The sequence below is a fragment of the Podospora pseudoanserina genome, chromosome 1 (genome assembly GCF_035222485.1).
Source record: "Podospora pseudoanserina strain CBS 124.78 chromosome 1, whole genome shotgun sequence".
Lineage (NCBI taxonomy): Eukaryota > Fungi > Ascomycota > Sordariomycetes > Sordariales > Podosporaceae > Podospora > Podospora pseudoanserina.
Window position 1 is genome coordinate 3,131,951 of NC_085920.1, and position 27,322 is coordinate 3,159,272.

Consider the following 27,322-nt stretch of genomic DNA (forward strand, 5'->3'; position numbering starts at 1 on the left):
TGCTTGTAGTGTGTTGTGTAGCAGTAACTCTTCGAGGAGGCTCTTGACTGGAAGTGTCTCCAATGACAACGGGCTACATCATGGCCAAGATCCGGAATGGCACCGGATAGGTTGTGTGGCGCTGGTCACGATGTCGTAGTGAGTAGAGAGGCTATATAGGCTTACCAGACTTTTGGAGAGGACCAGGTGTGCTATTTAGGGTGTGGGGCTATCTGTGATCATGAAGTTTAATATACCCCCACGGATAGTCTCCGAGGAGGACGTCTGCTTGTCGAATGGGAGTTGAAGAGGATGTGAGGCAAGGTGTGATGGGTAATATATTTCGGGACTGTCATGTGTGAGCTCCGTTCATCTCGTGTCCATCTGAATAGGCCTGTGGGGCCGTAGCTTGTTGGTGATGGATATGCTTAAACTAGAGTGCTGCCTAGACTTCGACTTTAAGCATACCCTTCTGTTTTGTTGCTACCTGTGTCTGATATAGCAATTTTTGCGATCATTGAGATGATGAGCCAGTAGGTCTGTTGGATAATCAAAGGACCGCAAAGTGCTCCGTAAACCTGAGAAATTCGTGTCGTTTATTTACCACGGCAGTGGGAATTTTGTTTCAGAGTGACGTTTCTGTTTTGTGACTCCGCCTCTCTGCTCAATCAACGAACCCCTGGGCTCCATTTCAACGACGCTCATGATGATGATGGGCGGATGTGCACCTATCATTGCGCACTCGGAAAGATTGGTGAGTTACCTCGGAATACGGAGACGAAAATCCATGTTGGCTGTCACACTGCAAAAAACAAAACGCTGCTGTGTGACGCTGTTGAGAGTTTATACACTTTGCAGACCAGCATAATGCAATGGTGGTGGTGGTTGGTGGAGAAAAAGGGGGTCAACCGAGAAGCCCAAGATGCTGGGTCTGGCCACGCTTCAGCTGAGGCTAACATCGGGGACAGGGGGCCTTTTGTTCCGATCCACTAATCTTCCATCTCCCACGTCTCCGCAACTGGAGCCGTTCCGTCGACAGGGGGTTAAACGAACATCTGCCGTCGTCAGCAGCTTTGAGTTTGCCTTTTCCATCCTGCCATTTCTTTCTTTGTTTTTTTCTTATTATTTCTTCTTTTTGCTGAAAAGGAGAAGAGAAACGGGCGGTTATACTAAACGGAGCTATTTTCGATTGATTTTGGGAATTGAGTTCATCCCGTTCCCAGAATACACACACGCTCGACGGAAGACACGGATAAAACGGCCCTGCACTTGTCTAATTTACGGATACCCTTTCCCCGCGTTAACGCACCCGACCTGAACCTTACCTTGGGGAGCCCGGCAGAAACCACCGTTTCCCATCTTCCGGATCGACGAACCTTTCCCACGAAACCCTAGATCCTAGATCCCGAGCGTCACCGGACCGAGAATCACCTCTATCCCCTGCCTAACGAAAGAACACTTAACGGTTGCAGCAGCAGGGGCATGGCTGCTACCACCTCGCATCATCGTCATGGCCCGGCCGTATAACTATGGCGGCGGCAGCTACAAGCCAAAGCAGCAATCCACCAACAGCTGGAATCAACACGCCTACGGCTATTCGTCCAATTTCTTCAGTGGGGACGGTTCCAGCAACAATGGCAACAACACCTCCCTCGTCGAGGACTTTGTGGCCTTTGTGAAAAAGGCCCTCCGGGCTCTGGTCAAGTTCTGGCGCGAACGTGGCCGGCGGATGGTGGTTACGGCGATTTATAATACGGTGCACCAAATAAAGAGGAATTTGACGTATAATCGGATACTCAGCGTTCCGCATTTGCTGGTTGGGTTCTGGGTTGTGGTGTTGCTTTGGGGGGAGAGATGGACTTTCCATTCCATGGTGGAAAACTGCGCGTGGGAGAATTGGGAGAACTGGGTATGATTTTCCCTTTTGCTACTTCTGGCAGGCAGGGTGACATGTGTGCTAACCATGACAACAGCCCGCCGGCGCCCAACCCCATCGCGTAGCCCTCGTTGCCGACCCCCAGCTCATCGATCCTCATTCCTACCCTGGCCGACCATGGCCAATACAAGCCCTGACGATTAAGTTGACGGACAACTACATGAAGCGTGGGTATGGTCAGCTCCAGGAGCAGCTCGACCCCGACAGCGTCTTCTTCCTCGGTGACCTCTTTGACGGCGGCAGAGAATGGAAGACGGCCCACGGCGATTTTAGAGACCCCTCGTGGGGACCACACCCGAAATCGGAACAGAAATACCTAAAGAGCTGGAACAAACACTATGGGGAGTTTTACTGGCTGAAGGAGTATGGCCGGTTTGGGGAGATATTCATCAAGCCGTGGATCAAGTCGGGGATGGAATCCGGCAAGGAACACAAGCGCAGGAAGTTCGTCACGAGCTTACCAGGAAATCACGACTTGGGGTTTGGGGCGGAGATCAAAGTCCCCGTGAGGAACCGATTCGAGACGTACTTTGGGGAAGGGAACAGGGTGGATGTTGTGGGGAATCACACGTTTGTTTCGGTCGACTCGGTGTCGATGAGTGCGGAAGCGTCGCCCGAGGCGGCCAGACATGACCTGAAGCCGATCTACATGCCTACCAAGATCTTTCTGGATAGGCTGCAATGGCTGAAGCCGATCGCGGTGGAGAAGGAGCTGAGGATGATGAGAGGGGAGGTGCCGGAGGTGCAGTTTAAGCACAGGATTGAGGAGGTGGATAAGGCGAATTTCAAAGACAAGCCTAGTCTTGGTACTGAAAAGACGCCGGAGCTGCCGACGATTCTGCTGAGCCATGTCCCGCTTTATCGACCGCCTGGGACGCCCTGCGGCCCGCTGAGGGAGAGACACCCCCCTGCGAAACCACCAAAGGGACAGACGGGGCCGGTGGTGCCTGATCATGGGAACGCCATTTCTGTTTCGAGGGGGTATCAGTATCAGAACGTGCTTGACGAGCAACAGTCGATTAGTTTGTTGAAGAAGGTTGGCAATGTGGTTCACGCCTTTTCGGGGGATGATCATGACTATTGCGAGCTGGTGCACTCTGAGGAGCAGCGGAGGGTTAAGGAGATCACGGTGAAGAGTATCAGCATGGCGATGGGGGTGAATAAACCGGGGTTTGTCCTGGTTAGTCTGTGGAACCCACTGGACAGCGGGGGGAAGCCGCTTAATCCAGATCAGAAGCAGACGCTGCAGACGCACTTGTGCATTTTGCCCAGTCAGTTGAGCACGTATATTCGCTACGTGGGGTTTGCGATCATTTCGGTTATCATTTTGGTGGTGAGGGCGTTCTTAGTGCCGGTTTTGAAGCTCACGCCTTTTGCGCTGGAGCCGGAGGTGCAGGGGGTGCAGTATAGGGGGAGTGCACTGCTGCCTGTGTTCAAGGCAAAGGTGGAGGATTATGATGAGTATGGGTTTCCATCTAGTGGGTTGGGGTCTTCGAGAAGTGGTGGGGGAAGGGGAGGGATAGGAGTGGTTCGAGTGTTGGTGGACATGGACATAGCAGGGAGAAGAGCAAGGGGAAGTGGAGGGGGCAGCCGAGGATAGAGATTAGGAGCGATGAGAGGGAGGAGGAGGAGAAGTGGAGGCCGAAGGGGAGGGGGATGGGCTATAACAAGGGAAAAGATACGGTTGCGGCGGTGGTGGTGAGGGAAATGTGGACTACGATTTGGAGGGCGACGTGGATGGTTTTGGGGTGGTTTGGGTGGTTGAACTGGTAAGGGGGTAATGTATATTTTCTGGGGGGAGGGAGAGGAGAGCTTTTGTATAAATTGAACACAGGAGGTGAAGCAGAAAGAGGGGGGGCATATATGTATGGGTTTGTGATTTTGAGGTGATATATATATATTGGTGTCTGGGTAGCATATTTTATGGATGGCATGGTGGTTTTTTCAACAGTGCGGCTCAGTGGTGTTTGGCTGCTGTTACCTCTTCTGCTACCGGTGCTTACCCTGGGATTTAAGAGAGATTCGACCCTAGATCTCATGACCTGACTTGATGATGATGAGCAACGCGCGGGCGGGCATTCAATTGGCACTTTGTGCGAGGGTGGAGAGGTGTAGGTTACATGCTTGCGAAACAGACGCCTTGGAAGGAGGAGACGCGCTCGAATTGCACCGTCACGCTTTCAGCGCGTCAAGTTCGCAACCGCGTTTAAAGTGGTTTTGTAGGGTGCAGGGGTGCACGATTGGGCGGTTGGCTGAGGGGGAGCTGCCAATGAGAATTCAGCCCTGTCGTGTGACGAGACAACGGGTGCATTTTTTTTGCTGCAGGCACGCAGGAGGGAGCCGAGAGGGGGAGACGTGACGTGACGTGACGTGACGAAGGTGGAATGATAATGGGATTGTCATGATATATGGGGGGGTTATGACGAGTTGATGTAGTGGGAGAGAGGGTTCAATTGGATAAGATACAAGCATAAAAACCGGGCTGGAAGTTCAAGACTTCAAGAATTTCAAGATCTGGAAACTGCCCTGGACCCGGACCTGGCACCCACGTGACGTGTTAATTGATTTAAAGTTTCTGACGCCAAAAGACCGCGTCTTTTCGCGTATCACAATGCGAGGGATAAATAAAAAAAAGAGGAAGCACTTAACTTAAATAGGGATGAACAAAAGAGGATACCCCATTGTTCAGCCAGCCATCTGCATTTTTGAACTGGTCCTGATTTGTATAGTATTCCTTGTTGGCAAGGGCTGGCAGGCAGCAGCAGGATTTCCTTCCTGGGAGCGAGCGCGGCTGTTTGACCCTTTTTTTGTTGAAAGGGTGATTAATCAATCGACTGTGCCTGGGACAACAACAGCTTGGACCTCCTCTTTGCGACCTCCTCCTTGACCTTGTCTTGTATCCAGCAGTGCTTGCTTGGTGTTTGGCGTGAAAGATAAACAATCCAATCGCAACTTCCTTCCTCTTTTTTCTTCAGATTTCTCCACACAGCTTACACCGACTTTGAGCTTGTCTGTGCCTTCGTTGTCTTGTCAACGACGGCCCTTTTTCTCCCTCTCTCACTCTTCGACTTTGACTTTTTTTTTTCTTTTTCACTTTGACCTTTTGATCTCGACTTTGCGTTGAGGAATCGAAAAATCTCACGACTTTATACAATATTACTTTCTGTAGCCCTTTTGAGGGGAGGGGGGGTTATCTCCAGTGACAATAGCTTCTTTATCAAGGACTCTCCCTCGACACTTTTTCACCTTTACAACCTCTTTGTTTTCTTCTTCCCTTCTTCACCGACTACTATTACTCCGTCTCCGCCGACATATCCCAGCAACGACTCCACCACAACCTCACCGTCACCGCCTTCTTGTCCTCACCACAAACCCACCTCGATCAATCCCTTCCTTTTTCGCCTCTTCTCTTCTCACAATGTCGACCCTCAAACGCAAAGCCGGTGCCCAAACAGGTGGAGCCGACGCGAAAAAGGTCAAGCAAGGAAGCATCATGTCTTTCTTCGGGAGCTCCCCTGCGGCGAAACCGTCAGCTACCAACAGCTCCGGCCTCCCCACCACCCCCAACTCATCCTTCACCGCGCCCACCGACCCAGCCGCCGCGAGGTTTGACAAGGACAAATGGGTGGCCACCCTGACGCCAGAGCAGAAAAGGCTGCTGCAGCTCGAGATTGACACCCTTGACGAGAGCTGGCTGGTGCACCTGAAGGATGAAATCGTCACAAAGGAGTTTTTGGATCTAAAGAGGTTTTTGGAGAGGGAGTATGCTGCTGGAAAAAAGATTTTTCCCCCAAAGGAGGATATTTACTCTTGGTATTGTTTCCCCCCTCTTTCCTTCATCCCCATCCATCCCTTGCTAACGTTATAATGATCACAGGTCCCGACACACCCCCTTCACAACCACACGGATTGTAATTCTCGGTCAAGACCCCTACCACAACCACAACCAAGCCCACGGTCTGGCGTTCAGTGTCCTCCCCCCTACTCCTGCGCCCCCTTCGTTGAAAAACATATATACCTGCCTCGGGAAAGACTACCCCTCGTTCAACCCGCCCCCCAACAAGGCCGGGCTGTTGACTCCCTGGGCCAAACGTGGGGTTCTCATGCTCAACACGTGCCTTACCGTCCGCGCTCACGAGGCAAACTCGCATTCCAACCGCGGCTGGGAAAAGTTTACGCAAAAGTGCATTGATCTCGTCGCCGCCAAGCGAACAACGGGAGTGGTTTTTTTGGCGTGGGGCACACCGGCTGGGAAGAGGGTGCTAAAGGTTGATCAGAAGAGGCATCTGGTGCTGAAGAGTGTGCACCCTTCTCCGCTGAGCGCGTCGAGGGGGTTTTTTCAGTGTGGGCACTTTAGGAAGGCGAATGAGTGGCTTGGGGAGAGGTATGGGTTGAAGGGGAGGGTGGACTGGGCGCTGAATGAGGGGGAGAGTGTCTTGGAGAGTGACGAGCCGAGTCCGAGGCCGAGGGTGGAGAAGGGGGAGGTGGCGAAACGGGTGGAGGAGGTGGTGAGGGGGGCGGTTATGGGACGGAGGGTGGATTTGAATGAGATTGCTAGGGGGTTGAGTAGGAGTCCGAAGGGGGGGAGTTGTTCGCCAAAGGAGGAGAAGGAGAAGAAGAAGGAGGAGGAGGTGGAGGGGGATGATGATGGGGAGAATGTGGATCCGGGGGAGGAGGAGGAGTGGGATGCTTTGATGAGGGAGAAGGGGTTGTAAAGGGGAGGGGTTGTGGGTTGTTTTTAGTTTTTGAACGCCTTTGTTTTGCGGGAGGTGTTTTTGACAGAAAGGGTCAGGCTGGTGTGCTTTGTGAGCAGTGTTTAGGTGTTGGAGAGGGGGCCTTTTGACGGGGTGTATCAAGGTTGATGATATTCCCCCGGGCTGCGAGGTGTCCAACTTTTTGCTTTTTTTGCGGTCAGTTTTTGCAGGATTATTATGATGGAACACAAAGAATGATATATGGCATAAGGATGAAATTTGGCAAAGGAAACAGGGATGGGTTAGCATCGTATGGATGGGCTTGTATGGATTTATGAAAAAGAGGAAGGAAATTTGACTTTCTCAGACCTTATGTTTTGGCGGGAAGTTGCTCGGCTGGGAATTCGAGCATATGGTGTTTGCTTTTGCGTGTTTTGTTACTCTGTTGGTTGTTTAGATATATATCTATCAAGGAGCGTTTGAGATGACCATCAATTTTTTTTTCTAACATTGTTATTTTGATTTGCGGTTTCATTTTGTGGTTTTTATTTCTAGAGTCAAGTCAAGGCCAATGATTTCTCCCAAAAAGGCTGGGAAAGCCAAGTGCCACGCCACCAGCCAATCTTCCCATTTTCTAGCTCTGGTGTGGCCGCATATAGCGACGCCCGTGGCGGAGATTTCACCAGATATATTTCGCCCAGTGAGACATTCCATACAGTGGCATACTGCCCACCACACAAGTGCTGTACAACTCAGGGGCTTCAAGTGACAGCTTCCGGGGCAGTCAAAAGTGGCGTGTTCCAGCTTCTGTACTCTGTGTTCTGGTGCGCCCTGCTGTGTAAATACTCACTCGCCCCCCTGAACCGATCGCAGAAAATACCACGCAGCCTCTCTGCATGCTCGAAAAAACGCCATCCGAGAATTCGGTGGCGGTGTTTGGTGTTTCTTCCGTCAAAGCTGTAACTTGCTTCTTCGCAACTTGTGTGACCCAGCCGGTGATACCAACGGAAATTGAGCCGCCGCCGGTCTCAGGAGGTTGGCAACCGAATCTCTCGAATAAAGTGGACACACTTCTCTGGATCGGCCCGGCCCGAGTCCCGATAACGAATTCCCGATGCCGATGAGGTTCGAGTCTTCTTTAACAACCGTCCGGCATCGCTTCCGAGTCACGGTATCAGATGGTCAGATCAAAAACCATAGATCAGCTTTACCAGGTCGGCCGAAACGTTCCCTTGGTGATACTGTCCGGGAACTTTCACACCAAGAACGCAGACTTGATCGTTTCAGCAAACGAGTGAACGGAGGCACAACCGACGGGATGGTGCACGAGTAATGACCCCTCTGCATCTTTAATAATGACATCACTGTATTTGTTCCTGCATTTGTCGTCGAGTCTGTGCCATCCGCACCTGAGGGTTAGCGTGCCGGCAGATGTTGAGGCCTGCCCGGGGTATCCTATGCTGACGAGTACGGGGATGGTGCTGGAACAACATGAGAGCAGATCCCCTAAGTCTGAGAGCCGCAATTCCCGTACCACGGCGAGAAAATGGGGGTAACGGACAACATGTAGTCCCGGTGTTTACCTTGTGATGATAACAAGAACACATCAGGGTCTAAAAGAAGCTTACACCGGAAGAAGCCGAGTTCCTAGACAGGAAGGCGGCCTGCCTGAAGGAGAACCGTGATTGGCTGGGAGGCGGCGATCAAGGGTCTGGAGATCAAGCTGCGACATGGCCGATGTTGTCCGGGTCATGCCAGCTCTTGGGGAGAGTGGGGGGAGATAGCTCGGCAAGCTACGGGATCGCAGCATGGACTGGAAGCTTGCATCGAATTGCGAACGGATATCTGCGACGGCGCGAGAGTTACCGAGTCGACGGATGGCTGGGGTGTTGTTGATCGAGAACTTCACGGTAGCGAGGGCTAGTGTCTAGCGGGCTTTGAGCTCCATGTTGTAAAGCTGGCTGTAGGTATCACGAGCATGATGCCGTGCATGCTCGTCCGATCATGATTTTTACTGTCAAGGGCCAAAGCGAGGGCTCTGCTGCTTCTTGACTGACAGCTTGCAGGCGAGCGCATGCAGGTCCAGTCCAGGGTGGTAGCATTCATGCGGGCATGCTCCGACATGCCGCTCCCCCTCCAACCACAACCCGGAGCTCAACATGCCCGAGTCGATAGCTGGGGAGCAGACAGTCAGTAGCCGTGTCTCAGTGCAATGCGTTTAGGTCTGGTTGGTTGCCCGAATGCCGGAGACATGGCGGTGATCGCACTCTTGTTCATGGAGGGAATGGCGTCGGGTTGACAGCGAAGCGTGCAGATGGAGCACTTTTTGCTGGCTGGAACCGTCCTATGGCCGGGCACCGAGAGACCAGCGCTGCCAACACAGATGCAGATTGGGAGCTTCCAGCTTGTTTCTCGGCCAAGGTTAGCTCATCGTCAGCCAATGAAGCTGATGTGTGTTGTCACTCCCCGGATCGTGCGGAGGAGCAGTATCATCAGTCCATGACGAGCGGTTGGACAGAGAGGGCAGCCCCACCCCCAACGCTTTCCAGTGATATTCCGCATCGGCCAGAGGATGGAGTACAGACAACGGCGAACATCTCCCCGGTGGAGGTGGAGGTTTGTCTGGTAAGGTAGTCTGGGGTGCTGCAGGTCGGTGTAAGTGAGCCGAGCAGTGGATGTCTTGTACCTACATCAAGTGCCGAGCGAGCCATGTTCATCTCAAGGGTACCACAGAGGGGTCGCGGCCAGCGGATGTGGTCGAGGAGGCGTGTGTGTGTGTGTGTGTGTGTATGTATTGGAATATTTGACATTTTGGGAGTAGTTCTCTGGCGACTTATGAACTCCCACGTGTGCAGGATTCGGGATATTCTTATTAAAGAATAAAAAAATGCTGGAGACAAAAAGATGCCCAGTCAAGAGTCAGGATGGCCAGTCTCGAATTTCAGCGGAGCCAGGATGAAACAAGGGAATGAGATCACGGAGGCACAACAACAGGCAGGTACCCTGTGAGCAACCCCCACTTGTCACGAACGTCGCCGCGTCGGGCACAACTCCAGGAGGGAGCGACTCAGCCTGGCACCCAATCTTCAAGGCTAGAGATCCATGAGGACACCCCAGCCTCAAACCGTAAAAACAGCCCGTCTCTCTCCCTGAAGGAAAAACCAGTTGGCTCATTCATCATCTGTGCCTGGAGGTACTACACAGTAGATGAGAAAAAGAGGGAGCGCCGCGGCTCATTTAAAAGAATCAAGCGCCCGGGGCCCGGAACACAGCTTCACTTTCACACCTGAGAAATATAATATTCGGTCCTGGTCTGTTCCTGAACGGGCTTGCAGCAAATCGTTAGCAATTGCAGCTCGACACAGCAACTAAACCTAATTCAGCCTGTCACCCAAGACACAAGGTCACTTTTGGCCCACGTCCCCGCGAAACGCTACTTTGATCAAGAACCCACGCGCCCTCCCGACCCAGTGAAGCAATTTCCTGGGGGCCTGCTCGACCCGGCCGCCATCACAGTTCCAGCGCCCCTGAAGAACAGCTCGCCGCCCGCCTGAAGACAGAGAGTGGAAGACAATCGTCTCTTTTCCATTCTCACCATTTCAACATTCTCAGTCAAATTCTCCTTCTCCGAGCACTCATTTTGCCTCTCTCTTTTGATACCTGATACCTTAGATACCCTGGCCACCTCAGCCTTGCTGTTTAGCGGGACGTACTGCCCAATCGAGACACCACCACCACCACACCCCCCAGACCGCCGCCAATTGCTCTCTCGCTCGCCCACTCAGCTGTGAGCTCGCCGACCAAATAAATATTTCTTTTTTTTTTCTCTTCTTCCAAAAGATAGCATATTTTACGCCAGCTCCCGCCGTCCACCCACCGTCTTTTCTTCCCCGCTCAACCCAGTATTCGACCATTGAATGTTTCGGTCTTCCACTCCTGACCCTCCAAAATCCAAGACACGCTTCTGGAACAAGATGCCGAGTCTTTTCTCCCGCCTCAAGGGCAAGGACGGGAAGAAATCCAAAAAGGGCCAGCTCGATCTCGACGACCAATTAGCAAAGAAACCACGATGGGAGGGCGACGCCTGGGCTCGCAAGACGGTCGACCCTGAGGAGGTGGAGGAATTGCTTCGATTTTCTACAGAAGAGCTCAAGGCGCGAGGTACGATGACATCAATTTCGGCACTGCTGCTGCTGCGCCCGCCCTCCACTCCCCCATCAATTCGCTAACGGTTAGCTTGCAGCTCTCGATCTTCCCTTTTTACTACTTCCCTTCCGACCAACGTCGGACCCGAGTGCTGTTCGCACCTTTGTGCGACACTTTTTCGGCAACAGAGATGGCGCCCAAACACTGTATGGAGAGGCATTGGCGCAGGAGCTGCGCATGACGGAGCCCATGGTACGACTGAAACAGAGTTGAGGGTGGTGCTGGTTTGAGACTCGATACTGATTTTGTGGCACAGGTTATCTCGGGCGTTGTGAAATGGTGCTGGAGCAGACTTCCGGGCGGTGTGGTAGGGTGGGATTCTTATGAGTTGTTCAGCCTTGGAGAGCAAGACTCGAACCTGGCCAGAGACTCTTTTAAGACCTTTATTCCGCTCAGCTTTGAGAACAGAAAGGCGCAGGCGCAAATCGTCTTTCACTTTTTCGACCTGCTGTCGGCAGTTGCCGCCCACGGGAAGACGAACGGGTTCGGCGGGCGCAAGCTCTCACGGATGGCTGCATGGTGGGCTTTCGAGCAGACCGAAGCCGACAGGGCCAATGGGTTCGAGGGCGCGTACAAGGCGTGGCTCAAGGCTGCCGATGCTACAAGCCATCTTTTCTTTGCATACCTCAGATCCCTCGCGCCAGAACCAGTGGTTGGCGGCATTTCGCTGCTACCCATGTCGTTGCAGAAGCTTCTCCAGGAGACCGAATACCCGCCGCAGAGGCCCCATCTCTTGCAAACATCTACTTACAGGGTTGCCATGATAGTCGATACTGTTTCACCAACACCGTTTGCCCTCTTGAGACGAGCCAACCACTTCCAATACCGCGACGACGACCGAGCTTTGAAGCAGTGGTCTGAATACGAGGATCCCATCAAGGCCCTGACCGAGGAGTGCGTCAGAGTTCTTCGGGCCATCTCGGCCGCGAACCAGTCACATGCCGTTTCGAGTTCGAAACACTCGACCAGTCTTCGTGACGCTTCGTGGTCTCGATTTGAGGACATTGGGTTTGCGAGTGCTCTGGAGGAGGAAGACGAATTGGACGACTCGCTGGCAGTTCAACGCCGACAGCAGGGAATGCGGAACACGCCCGCCTCTGGCAACGACTTGGGACGGCCAACAACACCATCCTGGGCCGACTTTTTGTCTTCGGGTTTCGTTGACGAGAAGAACAACACGAGCCACTTGCTGCCGCCTGACAAGGTCCTTCCCCCCATCGAGACGAACCTCCGCCAACGCAGCTCGCAGTCCCACAGACCGAGACTCGAGAACGAAACCCATCTTGAACCTGGCGAGCTCGCTAGCATCACCCGCTTCGATCTTGATGATGCTTTCTGGTGGGTTTGGCTGACCAGTTTGGCTCCTGAGGAGACTTCGGAAAGGAAGTCTACTTTTGGGCGCTGTGCCGTGATTGAGACTATTATTCGAGATGGTCGCTGGTTGGTCATGGAGGAAATCGTCAAGGGCGCTGCCCCTGATCCGGCCGAGGGAGCCTACATTGCGGAGAAGAAGGGCTTCTTCAGTTGGACCCGCCGTTCCAAGACTTCTGGCCTGAACAGGAGAAAGTCGACCGCAGGAAAGCATGCTTTGGAAAAGAGCGATAATTACCTGAACACGAGCTCCACCATGGGCTTCAGCAAGACCAGCATTGGCCCTGACCAGCAAGCCAAGATTCAGGCAGCTGCGCAACAGCTCCAGGCCCAGGAGAGGCAAAAGACCCAACCCCAGGCCGTGGAGCGGAGGGGGAGGAGCGATGCCGACTACATGCACGAGAAGACCAACAGCGTCTTCACACTGCAGGCGAGCATCCTTAATGAGGCGTCTCCGGCTGTCAAGTGGGCGAACAAGTATGACAAGGACGCGATTAGAGAGGCCTATTTGGCAGATAACAGCGCCGGCCGTGGCGGTAGCACAGCTTCTAGCGTCAACGGAACCACTCCTCCTGCTGCAAATGGCAATGAGCGTCCTCCTCAGCCACCTCCCAAGTCAACACCGCAACCTCAACCTGCCCCGATCACTATCCCCGCACCCGCTACTGTTACTCCTCGGACAGAAACGCCGACCCCAGAGACGCCCAGGGCCACAGAGAAGGAGCTGGAAGCACCCAAAGATGTCCACCCTGTCGAACGGGTATCTGACGGTGGAGGTCGTAGCACGCCTGCGCCTCCACCCAAGCCCAAGGATCAGGTCGCCAACGTCACTAGCATGGAGTTGACTCGTGAGCAAATGGTTTCGCCCGAGCCCGATAGCCCGGAGAGGAAGCAGAATAAGCTGCAGAAGGAATTATCTAAGAGTCCCACTGCTACCGGCGGCTTCAGGAAACTGTTTGGTCGTGCTAGGAGGTCATCCAAGGTGCCTGATAGCGCTCCCGAGCAGCTCAACACCATGCTTGCTTCCCCAACAGCTGCCGCTGCCGCTGCCCCCGTTAAGGCCGTCGCCCCTGAGCAACCTCCGAAGCAGGAAACTCCTCAGCCATTGCCCCCCAAAGTTGAGCCGGCTACGGCCCTTCCTGCTCGCAAGGCGGTTCCTCCCGCGGCGGCTCCTGCTGCCGCCCCAGCTCCCGCCCCAGTGGCTGCTGCTCCTGAGCCTCAGACCGAACCCACCTATGAGCCGTCTGTTCATGAGGATGTGTCCCGCGTCAACACCCGGGATGCTGCCACTGCCAGCGAGGAGTTCTCCCGCTTTGATCAGGGACCTCTCCTTGACCAGCCCGCGTTTGTTCCGGATGAAGAGGACACCGACACTGATGATGCCGTGCCCCCTCCTATCGCCCGGCACTCGTCCCGCTCCCCTCTGCCATCGCCTGCGTTGCCACAAGCTCCCAAGCAACAGGCACCCGCACCTGCACCTGCGCCAGCTAAGCGTCAGCTTCCAGCGCCGGCGCCCGCCGTACCCGAGGCGATGGATCGCTGGGCTCAGATTCGTAAGAACGCTGCTGAGCGCGCGGCCCAGCGTGGCCCAGCTTCTCCTGCCTCTCCACCGCCGCCAGTATCGCCAGAGATGCGGAGACCTGCTCCCAGGTTCGCCAGAAAGGACGAGACCGATGGGGACACCAGCGGGGAAGAGAGTAAGTTCTTTTTGTGCCCACCAACCATGATTGAATCCAACTAACGGTCTGTTCCAGCTATCGAGTCCCGGGTAGCCCGCATCAAGGCTAGAGTGGCCGAGTTGACCAGTAATCAGGAAGGCATGGGCGGACCAGGTGCTCGCTCACCACCGCCTCCGATTCGTCGTTAGGAGCGATACAGTTGCGGTTTTCCAATCAGATCTCGGCGAAAAGATACAGAGGCTGCTTCTCGAGAGCGGAGGGCCTCGTTAATGAATCGCCAGTATCTTTATTACTTGACATGATTTTCACTGTCAACGCCAACATGAAACCCTATAGAGAACGGACAGAGAGGGGTGGGGGTGACAACAAAAAGCAAAAAGCGAAATTTTCTTGTCAAGATTTTGAGGTGGCATTTTTTGGTGTACACACACACACACACACACACACACACACACACACACACACACACACACACACACACGGACACACACAGCCACACACATTATTACCCAGTCATGTTCATTGTTTTTTTTTCCTTTTTTTTCTGCAGACTATTACCCCCAGGCCTTGTTGTTTTTTCTGCTCTTGCAAAGTCTTTTGCTGTTGCTGCTGCTGCTGTTGTTGTTGTTATTTGCTTTGTTGTTTTTTTCTGATGGTGTGTTGTTGTGTGTGGGATACCCGTTTGTCTTTAATGTTTGAGAGGGACAGAATTTCAAAAGGGGAGCGAGGGGCAGAAGAGGGAGAGGGATTTTGCAAGGTTTAGTTGTATGAAAGTAATATACCACTTTTGATGTTTTGTTCTTTTGTGTGTTTAAACCTGCTTGTTCTTTTGGCTTTTTTTTGGGGCGATTTTAATGGGGGGGTTCATTGTTATACTATTACCGTTCTGCGGCGTATGATACCACCGTATATGATACTTTTTGTTCAATCTGGAAGAGTCAAAGATGGGTAGTTTTTGGGGGTTGGGATAAATGGTAATGTTCTTCTCTTCTTCACACGGGATGCTATGTTGGGAGGTGAGACATTTCAACTGGAGGGGTTGAATATATCTTGGTAACGTTCTCAAGCCGCGACTTGGCATGCCAGAGAGAGAGAGAGTGGGTGACTGATCGCCACGCGGGGAGGTAAGTGGTTGAGTCTGTTGTTGCAAGGAAGTTGAGTGCAAGTCCATTTCTACATGTGGCAGGGTTCGCAGTGGTGTGGGTGGGTGGGTGGTGCTTTCTTGAGAGGTTGGGCAGTGCCAGACGTTTGCTCCTTATCTCGAGTAAGTACAGAATCACCACTGCACCTACCGAAGAGTATGTGTGTACCGGAAGATTTTGGCTTGATATACTATGTATACCCGACTTTGGCGGCATAAACGTTTTTGCACATCTCCCGAAGATATGGGGGAGGGAGTAGGTGGTCGGTAGATCGGAGGTAGTTACAAGCTTTTGGTGATCTTCAGGGCAGGATGTGATCGTCGATGGACCGGATTGACATCAACAAACACCAATCGCAGAAGAAGAGGTTATCGCCGGACGGTTTAAAGGATGGGGAGATCATTTGTCTGCTGGGTTTTGGATATTGCGACTCTGCCGGAGCTTCTCCCGCGGGGTTATAGTAGGGGTCTGAAGTATAGTGCTCATACCACCTTGTTCGGTGCTGGGACCCGTGAGGATTTCGACTTTGTCTAACGATTCTCCTAGGTTCCGTTGTACAGTATCCAACCTCACTTCGATCAGGTACCCAGTTCATGTTTCGACGGCCCGGTCATCCCGATCAGAAACTGGGAAGGAAAAGAGTTCCAATCTCATTCAGCTCAGGCTAAAGATAGGTTTTTGTGTCTGGATCAATGACACCGTCGGATGTCGACGAAAAATGTGGGACAGGATCGGTCTGGAGCAGGTTTCTCTCGCGCGCTTTCATATTTCAAACGAGGCGAAAGTTCCCATCCCTTCCTTGGTGTGCCCAGAAGATCTAGAATGTGGCCGTCGACATTCCTTACCGGTTCTACGCTGAACCTACATTCCTTTGCCCTCAAACACTTTACGCGTGGGTTGCTTTAAAACCACCTACCTTCACATCACCTCCAGTCCTTTCTGTGTCAGCAGATTTTGAGAGGGTAGGTTGAAAATGTTGACCACAGCTACGATCCTCGTCCCCTTTTTGCTTGGTGGATTCCAAGTCGTGAAGGCGGCACCGAAGCAGGTTATTCAATTGAGTCCGCAGGAGGGGCTGGAGATTGTGTGCAATGCGGGGAGGTCTACGACGGTGACGGTTACGAGGACGGTGGAGGTTGCGAGGACGGTTTCGGTGATGGTTACCACGGGTGCACCGCAGGCTTCGGTTGGGGTGGTACGGAGTAGCTCCGGCTTGAGGGTGGTGTCGAGTAGTTCGAGGACTAGGACGGCGCCGCCGAGTACTGCTGGGTCTGTTGTTGGGGGTGGGGGTGGGAATGGGACGGGGTTTAGGAATGCGGTTTATTTTACGAATTGGTGAGTTCTTATCAACAATGAGTGGAGAGGGAAGGGGGCTAATGGTGAATAGGGGCATCTACGGCAACAACTTCCAGCCTCAGGACTTGCCGGCCGACAGGATCACACATGTGCTGTATTCGTTTGCGGATATTGCTTCTAATGGGGAGGTGTAGGTTTCTTATCTTTTCACATGCACAAGAAAACCGAGAACGCGGGCTAAGTGATCAACACACAGATTCTCCTCAGACACCTACTCCGACCTCGAAAAGCGCTACCCGACCGACTCCTGGAACGACCAAGGCAACAACGCCTACGGCTGCGTCAAGCAGATGTACCTCCTCAAGAAGAAGCACCGCCAGCTCAAGGTGCTGCTTTCCATCGGCGGGTGGACGTACTCTCCCAAATTCGCCCCCGTGGCTGCCACCGCCGCTGGCCGCAAAAGGTTTTGCTCTTCGGCGGTGAAGCTGGTCCAAGACTGGGGGTTTGACGGGTTGGATATCGACTGGGAGTATCCCGCCTCTGCGACCGAAGCCGCTGATTTTGTTTCGCTGCTGAAAGAGTGCAGAGAGGCCTTGGATGAGTACTCTGCCAAGCACGCAAAGGGGTATCACATGCCTATTACTATTGCTTGTCCGGCGGGTCCGACGCATTATGGCCAGATGGATATCCCACGGATGGATAAGTATATTGACGCGTGGCATCTTATGGCGTATGACTATGCCGGGTCGTGGGATAGTGTCTCCGGGCATCAGAGCAATGTTTTCCTTAGCACGACTAATCCGAACTCTACAAAATTCTCGACGGAGAAGGCGGTGAATGATTATGTGGCCAAGGGGGTCGCGCCGGGGAAGATTGTGCTGGGACTGCCGCTTTATGGGAGGGGGTTTGAGGCTACGAGTGGGCCGGGGAGGCCGTATAATGGGATTGGCGAGGGGTCGGCGCAGGCGGGGATTTGGAATTATAAGGATTTGCCTAGGCCGGGGGCGAAAGAGTTTTGGGATGAGCAGGCGGTTGCGGCGTGGAGTTTTGATGAGAGGAAGCAGGAGTTTATTAGTTATGATACGGTTAGGAGTGCGGTGGAGAAGGTGAAGTATTTGAAGGGGAAGGGGTTGGGGGGGACGGTGTTTTGGGAGGCGGCGGGGGATAAGGTGAGGGAGGAGGAGAGTTTGGTGAGGACGGTGGTGAGGGAGTTTGGGGGGACGAATAAGTTGGCGGGGGCTTTGAACTTGTTGAGTTATCCAGTTAGTGAGTACGATAATATTAGGGCGGGAATGCCTTGAAAGGGGGTTGTGATGGGTGGGTTGGGTGGTGTTTTGTTTTGCAATTTTGTACATATTGGTTTGTTTTTTTGGTTCGGGACGTTTACCACTTCTTGTCTCTCGTTTTAGGACACCTTGTCTGGCTTCGGTTTCATGTTGGAGTTTGTATTGCTCTTCTTCTTTTGCAATTTTTTGGCTTGATACTATAGCAATACGGCCATCTTTGATGATGAATAAATTCCAGGTTTCCTTGACTTCATCACCGCCTGTCTGCTATCCAGCGTCCACATTCCTTCTTCCATTACATATCAGCGACTCATTTACACCAGTCAAAGCACGGCGACTCCTCATGGCCCGATTTTTTCGTCTTGACTTCGTTGTTATCGTCACAATAGAACCCGAGGTCTTTGCAGTCCTGGCTCACGTCCAAGTCGGCGATAGGACATTGGAGTACAAGGAGTGCTGACTCGGCTTCGGGGATCTTTGGTGAACTGATCAGGGCAAAAGCTTGACCGGTGCCCGTCACCAACAGAGCGAGTGCCGCAATCAACCACCAGGTAAGATGAAAAGTGTGTGAGATATTTCTGGCTAAACAAGTGTGCTAAGTCAAGTGGAGGCATACCTTCATGTTTTTGATGGAGTTTTGCCTCAGTCTTCGTCAGATTTAGTGGCAAGGCTGTTGATTGACCGACTTGGACTGGATGAATTCACGTAGTGGAAAGGAACAAAGCTGCTGTTATACCTCCAGGCCGCAGTATCACACCAACTCGGTCCCGGCAACCTTTTTTCGGAGCACAGTAACCTCAAGTAATGTTGCATACATCGTCGTCCAAGTGGTTACAATGTTTCATGATATTTCCCCAGAGTCAGGTTACTCCTCAATGATATTTTCTCATGCTCAAGTTACAGAATGTACAACGCTAGGCCCCTTTCTTCACAAACGAACACACTTGCACCATTCAAAGCAAGGTGACTCTCCAAACCCAGCTTCGACGGCTTGAACCGACCCATCGTCTTCGCAGTAGAAGCCGTAGTCTTCACATTCTTTGGCCACATTCAAGTCTGCAACGGGGCAGTCAAGATGGCCTAGCTGCTCGTCGGGTGTTGTTGTAGCATCGGGGGTGGCTGGGAGGGCAAGGCCTACTGCTGCGAGGGCAAGTATAGCGAGGGTGGTGAGCTGAGAGGTGTTAGTATTTATCTAGATATCTGAAACTAGGTAGAATCATGCCTTCATGGTTGGTGACTGTTGGGGGTGCTCGATGACGGTTGATGGTAGGTTTGAGTGTAGGAAGGCGTTGGGGTGATTGGGATAGATTGGGTGCTTGAAAGCTATGAAGATTGTGCAATATGTTCTGCTTGTTTTATACCTATCTAGCACCCCTCATGTGTAATCAGGCCTCCAAATTTCATGGAATGTTCGTTGGAATACCAAGAGAACACCTGATGTCTTTGAACCTGCATCCCCTGGAATCTTATGATGACGAAGCTCATGATAATCAACCAAATTCCTCTCCAAACTTGAAACCACTTCTCCACGGAGCTTAGCAGAACCCCGAGGCTGAAGACACCTAGGGCTCAACTTCGCATCTCAACCCGCGAACGAGCGAGCCAATAGCCAGATCTTTCCTCTGTACCTCCCCGTTCTCGTCACAATTTGAGGTACATGACTATTTCCCATCTAGGTGATACCCCCAAGATCTCAACCTTCCACGACTTCCATCGCAGAAATTATTTCCTATCAGGATCCCAGTAAGTCTGGCATCTGCAATAAAGACAGCAAAGCGAGCCGACAGTCTCATCTATCATCTTGACCGCGCCATCGCTATCGCAATAGAATCCTATCCTAGCGCAGCTTTCGGTTGTGCTGGTGGGGATTGATGAGCAGTCGAGGTCATATCGTTTGATCAGTGCCGGCCCTGGGGCGACTTCAGTCATGGGCGAGGAGGCCAGAGTGCTGGTTGCCAGAAGGGTGAGGGTCGGGGCGAGGGTGATGAGCTGATGTATAGGGGATTGGTCAGTCAAAGCGCGTGGATTTCGTGACTAGAGTCGGGACATACGTTCATGGTTGCTGATGTGCCGATTTCTGGCAGGCAAGTGTTGCCAATAGAGATGATGTGCGGTAGGATTGTTGTTAATCCGGCAGATGGTCTGGGTACCTATTCAAGGGAGTACTGATACCTCCCTTCGAATACCCCAACACCAGAAGTAATGTCTCAGTTGGTGTCTTGCATGATCTGACAAGACTTTATTAGAGATACACATGTTCTGCACAACTGCAGCTTTAAGAACCTTCATATTTGGTTTGAGCCATGTCTTGATCAGTTTGTGCCCCGGGGTTCTGGAGAGTATTGGTGTTGAGCACGATACCTACCAACCTACATATCCAGCGAACTGGTTTTCAAGATAACCTTATCTAAAGGATCTTGCCGAAATGGTGTCTCAAGTCATCAGTTGGGCGCATTGTAACTCATGAATGGCCGAGTTAAGAAGCCATTGGCTGTCGATAGGTAACTGGAAGGTGTGAAGAATGAAGCGGTGTCGACTTGTTCATTGGTAGTTACCTCGACCCAAAAAACCTGGGAGTAATTTCAGATATTATGTCTCTCATGGCGAGATTGAAACCAAAAATTACAATCAGAAGGTTATCATTCAATGCAAACAGCTTCAAGTCATTACAATGCTATGTGTGGTTGTTCCTGAAAAGAAGGGTTAGGGTTCACCGTGCTCAACAGCGATGACGTATCTCTCTGTGCTCACTAGCCACAAAGCCGCGAACGCCAACACCTAGCTCTACCCAACAGCGCAACGTGGTCCATGACCTGTCGCCTTGTTTCCATCAAAGTGCATACCATAAAATGCGCCCTGCTCTTATTTCTGTCGTTGCTCTGAGTGCCGCCGTTTCCTGTCAACTTGTCGTACCCCTCTTGCAGCAAAGAGCGGAAGCAGCCCCGCCGTCACAGCGAACTCTCAACCACAATCAAAAGATCATGGACCCCAACAACAGCCCCGGTCCGGCATTGCCTCCGGACTCCGGAGTTCCGTCGAGGACTGACCCACCTCCGCACTCCGGCGGCGGTGGTGTTATCCTTTCGGATGTGATCGGCCGGGATAGGTCTGTCAACTTATTTGCAGGGTATAGTCACCTCGGCACCTTTCTAGTCCGATAAGATTCACTAACATATCGTGGTATAGCTTCATCAGAGATATTGAATCCACCTCTGTTCGGCTTGATGACCCGTCAAAAAACACAACGGTGCTCGCACCGCTCAACTCTGCGGTGGAGGGCTTACCTCGTAAACCATGGGAAGATCCCAGAGAGTACGGTGCCCTTGGGCCCAATGCTTATGAAGGAGGTGATGGCCATGAGAGGGCACAGAAGAACATTCAGCGGTTTGTGGAGGCTCACCTTATCCCGGTTGGTGTCTGGTCCAAGGGCCAGAAGGTGAAGACTCTGCTTGGGGATAGGGAGGTGTGGTGGGAAGAAAGGGAAGACGGGACCCGTGTGGTGCAGCCGGGGGATATTGAGGTTGTTGAGGTTTCGAGCTCTGTTGCGAATGGTGAGGTGTGGATTTTGAAGAAGGTTCGGAATTATGCCTGAAGGGGGGTTTTGGGAATGTGTTTGTATAGATGTTGGTTTTACACAAGCCATCGTTTGATGTCGTCTATGACAGGATAGAATGTTGGCTGAATCGGAGCTCCTGATATAAGGAAATATATATTCCCTGTATACCTGAATGATACATATCCTCACCAGAGACGCCTCCACATCTGATGGGCTGGCAGACGGGGTGTACCTTGCATTAGACTTGCTGTCACGTGCAGGGCATATCGTCATCCCCCTTATCCGAGGCCGGTGTTTTCCCGGAGTTGTTGGGCTTTATCGATAAGAATGCGACGGAACTTGCCATCCATTCATTCTGCACAGCAGTGGCTAGCAACGCCTCCTTTCTACACTGGCGAAAACACAGCTGTCTCAGACCAGAAGCCCTTGTCTTGGTAGATGACTTCTTGTGGAAGGCCCATATGATCGCAGTGATAGCTGTAAGCTGCCCTGTACGCCCCCGTCCGGTGCTTTTATTGATGATCTAAACCTTTGCATAGAGGCTTCGCGCAGCCGTCCACGATGAATAGCCAGCCCCTGCACCCAGGCCCCGGAGCCGCCTTTGACCGTGAGCGCGACATGGAGGAGCAACGCCATCGTGCCCTCCAACAGGACGAGATTGCCCGACGGGAACGAGAAAGAGAGCGCGACCGTGACCGTGACCGCGACCGTGATCGTGACGACGCTGAGCGCCAGCACCGCGAACCCTACCAGCCCGCTGCCCCCCATCACAGCAGTGCCGGCTCCCTCCCTATCCACCAACCCGTCGCATCCAGAATATCCAACTCCATCACCGGCCCTGGAGGCTTGCTGGCAAACCACAATAATCCTGCCCCCGCTCTGCCAGTTGGTGGACCTCCCGGCCCTGCGCCTAGCTTTGGTGGAGCGCTTCACTCTGCCGAGGCCGGTCGCCCCCCTCAGCATGGCGCCCCCGGAGCTGCCCCAGCCCCTCAGCACCAGATGTTTGGACCTATGGTACATGGACCAAATGGTCCTCCTCCCAACTCCTTGGGTGGTGCCGGTGGAGGGCCGGGACCAGCTGCCATCTTCGGCGGGCCGTTGCAGCAGCAGCAGCAGCAGCAGGAGAATGGGCGGGCGCTGGCGCAAGAAGGGGCCCGCAGCATGCAGCAGCTCCCCTTTGGCCCCGGCGTAAATCCTCCTCATGGCATGACTCCTGGCTCAAATAACATGGGCCAAGGGCAGCAGCCGATCTTGAACGTAGGTGACCTTGCGGTGGTAATGTTGAAACGTTGGCGCTGACTGTGACATCACGGAATAGGATGCGTTGAGCTATCTTGATCAGGTGAAGGTTCAGTTCTCCGAACAGCCCGATGTGTACAACAAATTCTTGGACATTATGAAGGACTTCAAGAGTCAAACGTGGGTGCTCTCTGTTGTGATCTGATTGGTGATGCGAAGAGCAGGTTCACTAACGTGGAGCAGAATCGACACGCCGGGCGTGATCAATAGGGTGTCCGAGCTTTTCGCTGGCCATCCGACGTTAATCCAAGGGTTCAACACCTTCCTCCCTCCTGGCTATCGCATCGAGTGCGGCCTGGAGAACAACCCCAATAGCATCCGCGTGACCACCCCATCCGGGTCCATGATTCACTCGATCGGAGCGCCCCGACCAGCGCAACTCGAGCCAGCACCTCCGACATCGAACCCTCCTCAAGGATACATTGGCACCGTGAGACCTGGGCCGTGGCAGCAGGTTTTGCAACACAGCGTGGAAAGTCCCGAGGCTGCCTTCAGTGTCCCGGCCCAGAACGGTCCACCAGGGTTCCCTGGCTCAAGCCAGAGCGCGTCTTTCGAAACTAGCCCGAATCAACCAAGATCAGTGCCGGCGGTTCCCAACGGTTCTGCCCTGAGCCAACCTCCAGTCCCGCGAACAGCACACACTCCAACACCTGGCGCCGGTCCACCAAGTGCAAACGGTTCTGCCGCTCAGCAGGCCAGCATGGAAAAGCGGGGACCCGTCGAGTTCAACCACGCGATCAGTTACGTGAATAAGATCAAGGTACGCGACTTTTTTTCCCCTGTTGCTCCCGTGCGTATTGTTTCCTATTCACCTCGAGTCTCAATGGGGCACTTCAATGGGGAGTCGATGGGTCAAGCAAGCACAGAGTGGATACACTTTTTTCTCTCCCTGGCACAACGCCCATTGACGCCTTCTCTTATTCAGAATCGCTTCCAGGACAAACCCGAAATCTACAAGCAATTCTTGGAGATACTCCAAACGTACCAACGCGAGCAAAAGCCCATCCAAGACGTATATTCGCAAGTCACGACGCTCTTCCACTCGGCCCCCGATCTTCTCGAAGACTTCAAACAATTTCTCCCTGAGTCGGCCGCGCAGACCCGATCCGCCGGTCAGCGACCTGACGAAACGATGCCCATGGCAATCACCACTCCCACGCCCCAGCCCGGCAGTCTCCAGCGCGACGGTCCCAAGATGCCTCCAGTTGGCAATTTTGCGCCACCGGCGAGCGCCGCGAAGGAGACCAAGAAGCGACGCGCCGAGAAACCTGCGACTGCCGCTTCTGCCTCTGTCGCGAACGAACAAGCGCAGTCATCTGCTCTCCGCGGATCATTACCTGCCGCCACGACTGGCAACAAACGGATGAAGGTGACACACAAGCCCAACAATGCCGATGTTGCCTTTATCGAGTCAACTTTGACTCCCACTATGCCCGAGCCTCTCCCGCCCACTCCCATCAACATTTCCCACCAAGACGAGCTTGCTTTTTTCGAGAAAGTCAAGAAGCACATTGGCAACCGAACCGCCAACACAGAATTCCTCAAGCTGATCAATATGTGGAACAACGACCTGATCGACACACCTACCTTGGTCTACAAGGCGAACCAGTTTATGGGCGGCAATCCCGAGTTGCTTGCCAGTCTGCGGGCTATCCTCAGGTACGACGACGCCACAGATGATTTCGTCGAGAACAAACCCGAGCCACCCACGGGCAAGGTTTCCCTGAGCAATTGTCGCGGCTTCGGCCCGAGCTACCGACTCCTCCCTAGAAGGGAACGGCTCAAGCCTTGCACCGGCCGCGACGAGCTCTGCCAATCGGTTCTCAATGATGAGTGGGCGTCACACCCGACCTGGGCCTCCGAAGACTCCGGTTTTGTTGCCCACAGAAAGAATGCGTATGAGGAAGGTCTCCACCGTATCGAGGAGGAACGCCATGACTACGACTTCTTCATCGAGGCCAACCAGAAGTGCATCCAGCTCTTGGAGCCCATTGCTCACAGCATGCTCAACATGCCGGCGTCAGAAAGACACAACTTCACCATGCCTGTAGGACTCGGAGGGCAGAGTACTTCGATCTACAAGAGGGTGTTGAAGAAGATTTACGGCCCGGAGAAGGGCTGCGAAGTTGCCAACGACTTGTTCCGAAACCCCTACGCCGTTGTACCTATTGTGTTGGCGCGTTTGAAGCAGAAGGACGAGGAGTGGCGATTTACGCAAAGAGAATGGGAGAAAGTGTGGCAGAACCAGACCGAGGCTATGCACCTCAAGAGTTTGGACCACATGGGTATCCAAGTCAAGATCAGCGACAAGCGCAGCCTCTCTGCCAAACATCTCGTCGACAGTATCAAGACCAAGCACGAAGAACAACGCCGTATCCGTCTTGCAAAGGGTCAAACCGCACGATACCAGTTTCTCTACAAGCTGGAAGACCAGGGTGTTCTCCTCGATTTACTTCGCCTTATGGTGGTCTACGTCAATAGCAATGGCGGACACAGCGGCGTGGAGAAGAGAAGGATCATCGAGTTCTTCGAGAAGTTTATTCCCACCTTCTTTGACATTCCCGACGAGAAGTTCCAGGAAAGAATCAACGATATCGAGGTGGAGTCCGCGGAAGAGGATGAGGATGACGGTACTCCTCTGGAGCTCACCAATGGCCGCAGTCGTCGAAATGGCAAGAAGTCCGACCTCCTTCGCGGCGTCTTGGATCCTGGCCGCAACGGCAGTCGTAGCAGAGGGCAGAAGGAGGGCAGTGCCGCCTCGGGCAGCAAGGAGACAACACCTGACGTTGGATCTGCGAACGAGGAAGAGATGCCTGACGCCCCAGAGGATGGCTCCGTTCCTGAGGTGTCGAATGGCCGCTGGCTTCCCACGATCCCACGACCTGCCATTGTCGATAAAAGCAAGGGTGATCCAGCGAATGACCTGGTCGATGTGGACGGCGAGTTGAAGGCAGACGCTCCATTCACCCGATCGGTCTACAACTTCTACTGCAACCAGACCATCTATGTCTTCTTCACCATCTTCACGACGTTATACAAGCGATTGTTGGATGTCAAGGAGAGCAGAGCGAGCGTTTTCGAGGAGATTGAGCGTGAGCAGGCTGAGAAGCCAGCCAAGACCTTGGGCACAGTCAACGGTGGCTTGAAGTTCTTTGACCCCACTAACCCAGAGTCCTTCTGGCCAAAGACTGTCCAACTGATTGAGGACTACATTGGTGGTGAGGTTGATGAGAACCGGTACCAGGATGTGTTGCGCCACTACTACCTCAAGCGGGGGTGGAAGTTGTACACCATTCAGGATGTCCTCAAGTCTCTGTGCCGTCTTGCGCTCCAGTGCAATAACCCGGACGCAAAAGGTGAGAAGGCCAAGGAACTAGTCAAGGCCTTCCTTGACAGCCGGGCGCAAAGCGAGACGAGTTTCCAGAATGAGATCAGCATGCGCAAGTTTGCCGAAAAGTGCATCAAGGATGGGGAGATGTTCGTCATTAGCTGGGTATGTTTCCCCTTCCGTGCCTAGTGTTTTTTCTTTATTTCACATCAGCTAACCCGTTTTTCCAGAACCCCAAGGGTAAATTCGCCACCACCCGCTGGCTCCAAAAGGACGAGACAACGTTTTACACTGACGAGATGGAGCGGGTGCAGCAGTGGCAGTACTACATCTCGTCGTACATCCGGATCGAGAACACGGAAGGGATCCCGCGGTCTCGGCTGCAAAAGGTGTTGCTAGAGCGGAACCTGCCCTCGGACGCTAAGGACTCCTCTGACGATGGTTTCTCGCCCAAGCCGCTGGTGTACTCTGAGAACCTGATTGTCCGGACCTGCCTCAACTCTTACAAGATGGTGTTTGAGCAGGGCACTAGTGACTGCGCCGTCTACAGTACCGATTCGGCCAGGGAGGTTGAGGTGGACGGGGACGAGGACGCGGCACAGGCGATGTTTTCGGCGGAGTTGAGGGGGGAGAAGATCAAGGAGAGGTTGTTGATTAATAACCAGTGGATGAAGGGGCATAGTCATGATGAGGTGCAGAGGTCGAAGGATGATTTTCAGAGGTGGATGGATGGGGTTGTTGGGGGGGTGGATGGAGGGGAGGGACAGGGGCAGGATGTGGCTATGGAGGGTTGAGAGGGGGGGAAGGATATGGGTATGAACGGATGGAACTGAATGGGCTTATGGAGTTGGGCGCATTTGTTCATTCCCTTTGAGCAGATTTCACTTTTTTTTTTTTCTTTCCGAGAGGGTAAAAGAACGATATCCTGGGTGTTTTATGTTCCTTTTATACAAGAATACCTTAGTCGAGCGCCCTTTTTTACTTTTGCACATAAGTTTGTTGTTGAGCTACCCGGTTCGGTTCACTTGTTGATACGATGGCGGGGAGGATGGGGGTTGTTTTTGGTGCGAGTTGGTATGTGACTATGGTTAGGAGGGTAGAGAAGTTGGAGAGGCAGAAACAAGAGCTTATAACTATGGAGTTTTTTGATGAAAATGATGGTGATTTGGGAGGGAGGGGAGAATTTGGCAGGTGAGGCGGGCGGGCGTCTGATATCTGTGATTAGACTTGACTGACGGCCTTGATCTTGGGGGCTCTCCTATCTTTGTTTTTCTGTTCCTTGGAAGGGGTGGTGGTTATCTTTTGGGGGGGGGTGTGAATTTTGCTAACTTTGCTTAGCCGGTTTATAGGGGAATTCTTACATGATTCTGGGTGTGTTTTTGGCAATGTGTTGATGTGATGTGTGTACCTGCTCTTGAAGTCACACATAGTTTTGGTTTTTATCATGTCCAGAGTGGTAGAACCTGGATGTGATGGTTTTGGTGGTCTGGGAGAGGTGGTGGGTGACTGCTGGGTTGGATGGGGGAGTTGGTGTTTTGGCGATGTGGTTA

At 53.0% G+C, this 27,322-nt stretch overlaps 6 protein-coding genes across 6 annotated transcripts; all 6 read left to right on the forward strand.

Moving 5' to 3' along the window:
* The first annotated feature begins 982 nt into the window (after window positions 1-982).
* Window positions 983-3,698, forward strand: QC764_108850 (uncharacterized protein). Its single transcript, XM_062942152.1, has 2 exons — window positions 983-1,888; window positions 1,953-3,698. Exons 1-2 carry the CDS (start codon window positions 1,490-1,492, stop codon window positions 3,513-3,515), a joined length of 1,962 nt encoding a protein of 653 aa, XP_062805075.1. The 5' UTR covers window positions 983-1,489; the 3' UTR covers window positions 3,516-3,698.
* Window positions 3,699-4,446: 748 nt separating this feature from the next.
* UNG1 (uracil DNA glycosylase) lies at window positions 4,447-7,111 on the forward strand. Its single transcript, XM_062942153.1, has 2 exons — window positions 4,447-5,728; window positions 5,793-7,111. Exons 1-2 carry the CDS (start codon window positions 5,334-5,336, stop codon window positions 6,628-6,630), a joined length of 1,233 nt encoding a protein of 410 aa, XP_062805076.1. The 5' UTR covers window positions 4,447-5,333; the 3' UTR covers window positions 6,631-7,111.
* Window positions 7,112-8,967: 1,856 nt separating this feature from the next.
* On the forward strand, window positions 8,968-14,053 carry QC764_108870 (uncharacterized protein; the record flags this gene model as incomplete). The annotated part of the gene is made up of 4 exons (XM_062942154.1): window positions 8,968-10,770; window positions 10,853-11,007; window positions 11,072-13,883; window positions 13,941-14,053. The coding sequence occupies exons 1-4, from the start codon at window positions 10,527-10,529 to the stop codon at window positions 14,051-14,053; spliced, it is 3,324 nt and encodes a 1,107-aa protein (XP_062805077.1). The 5' UTR covers window positions 8,968-10,526.
* A 1,927-nt stretch (window positions 14,054-15,980) lies between these two features.
* CHT4_1 (Chitinase 4) lies at window positions 15,981-17,604 on the forward strand (the record flags this gene model as incomplete). The annotated part of the gene is made up of 3 exons (XM_062942155.1): window positions 15,981-16,342; window positions 16,395-16,493; window positions 16,560-17,604. The coding sequence occupies 3 exons, from the start codon at window positions 15,981-15,983 to the stop codon at window positions 17,602-17,604; spliced, it is 1,506 nt and encodes a 501-aa protein (XP_062805078.1).
* A 2,737-nt stretch (window positions 17,605-20,341) lies between these two features.
* Window positions 20,342-21,372, forward strand: QC764_108900 (uncharacterized protein). The gene is made up of 2 exons (XM_062942156.1): window positions 20,342-20,716; window positions 20,776-21,372. Exons 1-2 carry the CDS (start codon window positions 20,439-20,441, stop codon window positions 21,179-21,181), a joined length of 684 nt encoding a protein of 227 aa, XP_062805079.1. The 5' UTR covers window positions 20,342-20,438; the 3' UTR covers window positions 21,182-21,372.
* Window positions 21,373-21,510: 138 nt separating this feature from the next.
* Window positions 21,511-27,064, forward strand: SIN3 (Transcriptional regulatory protein sin3). Its single transcript, XM_062942157.1, has 5 exons — window positions 21,511-21,624; window positions 21,685-22,402; window positions 22,464-22,564; window positions 22,628-25,937; window positions 26,003-27,064. The coding sequence occupies exons 2-5, from the start codon at window positions 21,707-21,709 to the stop codon at window positions 26,564-26,566; spliced, it is 4,671 nt and encodes a 1,556-aa protein (XP_062805080.1). The 5' UTR covers window positions 21,511-21,624; window positions 21,685-21,706; the 3' UTR covers window positions 26,567-27,064.
* Window positions 27,065-27,322: the final 258 nt, after the last annotated feature.

What these genes read in the sequence shown, in the direction of transcription:
- UNG1 (XM_062942153.1), top strand. Translation starts at nt 5,334, where the DNA reads ATGTCGACCCTCAAACGCAAAGCCGGTGCCCAAACAGGTGGAGCCGAC. An exon ending in AAGGAGGATATTTACTCTTG is followed by an intron (nt 5,729 to 5,792) that starts GTATTGTTTCCC and finishes TAATGATCACAG; the next exon opens with GTCCCGACACACCCCCTTCA.
- SIN3 (XM_062942157.1), top strand. Translation starts at nt 21,707, where the DNA reads ATGAATAGCCAGCCCCTGCACCCAGGCCCCGGAGCCGCCTTTGACCGT. An exon ending in GGCAGCAGCCGATCTTGAAC is followed by an intron (nt 22,403 to 22,463) that starts GTAGGTGACCTT and finishes ATCACGGAATAG; the next exon opens with GATGCGTTGAGCTATCTTGA. An exon ending in AGATGTTCGTCATTAGCTGG is followed by an intron (nt 25,938 to 26,002) that starts GTATGTTTCCCC and finishes CCGTTTTTCCAG; the next exon opens with AACCCCAAGGGTAAATTCGC.
- QC764_108850 (XM_062942152.1), top strand. Translation starts at nt 1,490, where the DNA reads ATGGCCCGGCCGTATAACTATGGCGGCGGCAGCTACAAGCCAAAGCAG. An exon ending in GGGAGAATTGGGAGAACTGG is followed by an intron (nt 1,889 to 1,952) that starts GTATGATTTTCC and finishes CCATGACAACAG; the next exon opens with CCCGCCGGCGCCCAACCCCA.
- QC764_108900 (XM_062942156.1), top strand. Translation starts at nt 20,439, where the DNA reads ATGCGCCCTGCTCTTATTTCTGTCGTTGCTCTGAGTGCCGCCGTTTCC. An exon ending in TCTGTCAACTTATTTGCAGG is followed by an intron (nt 20,717 to 20,775) that starts GTATAGTCACCT and finishes ATCGTGGTATAG; the next exon opens with CTTCATCAGAGATATTGAAT.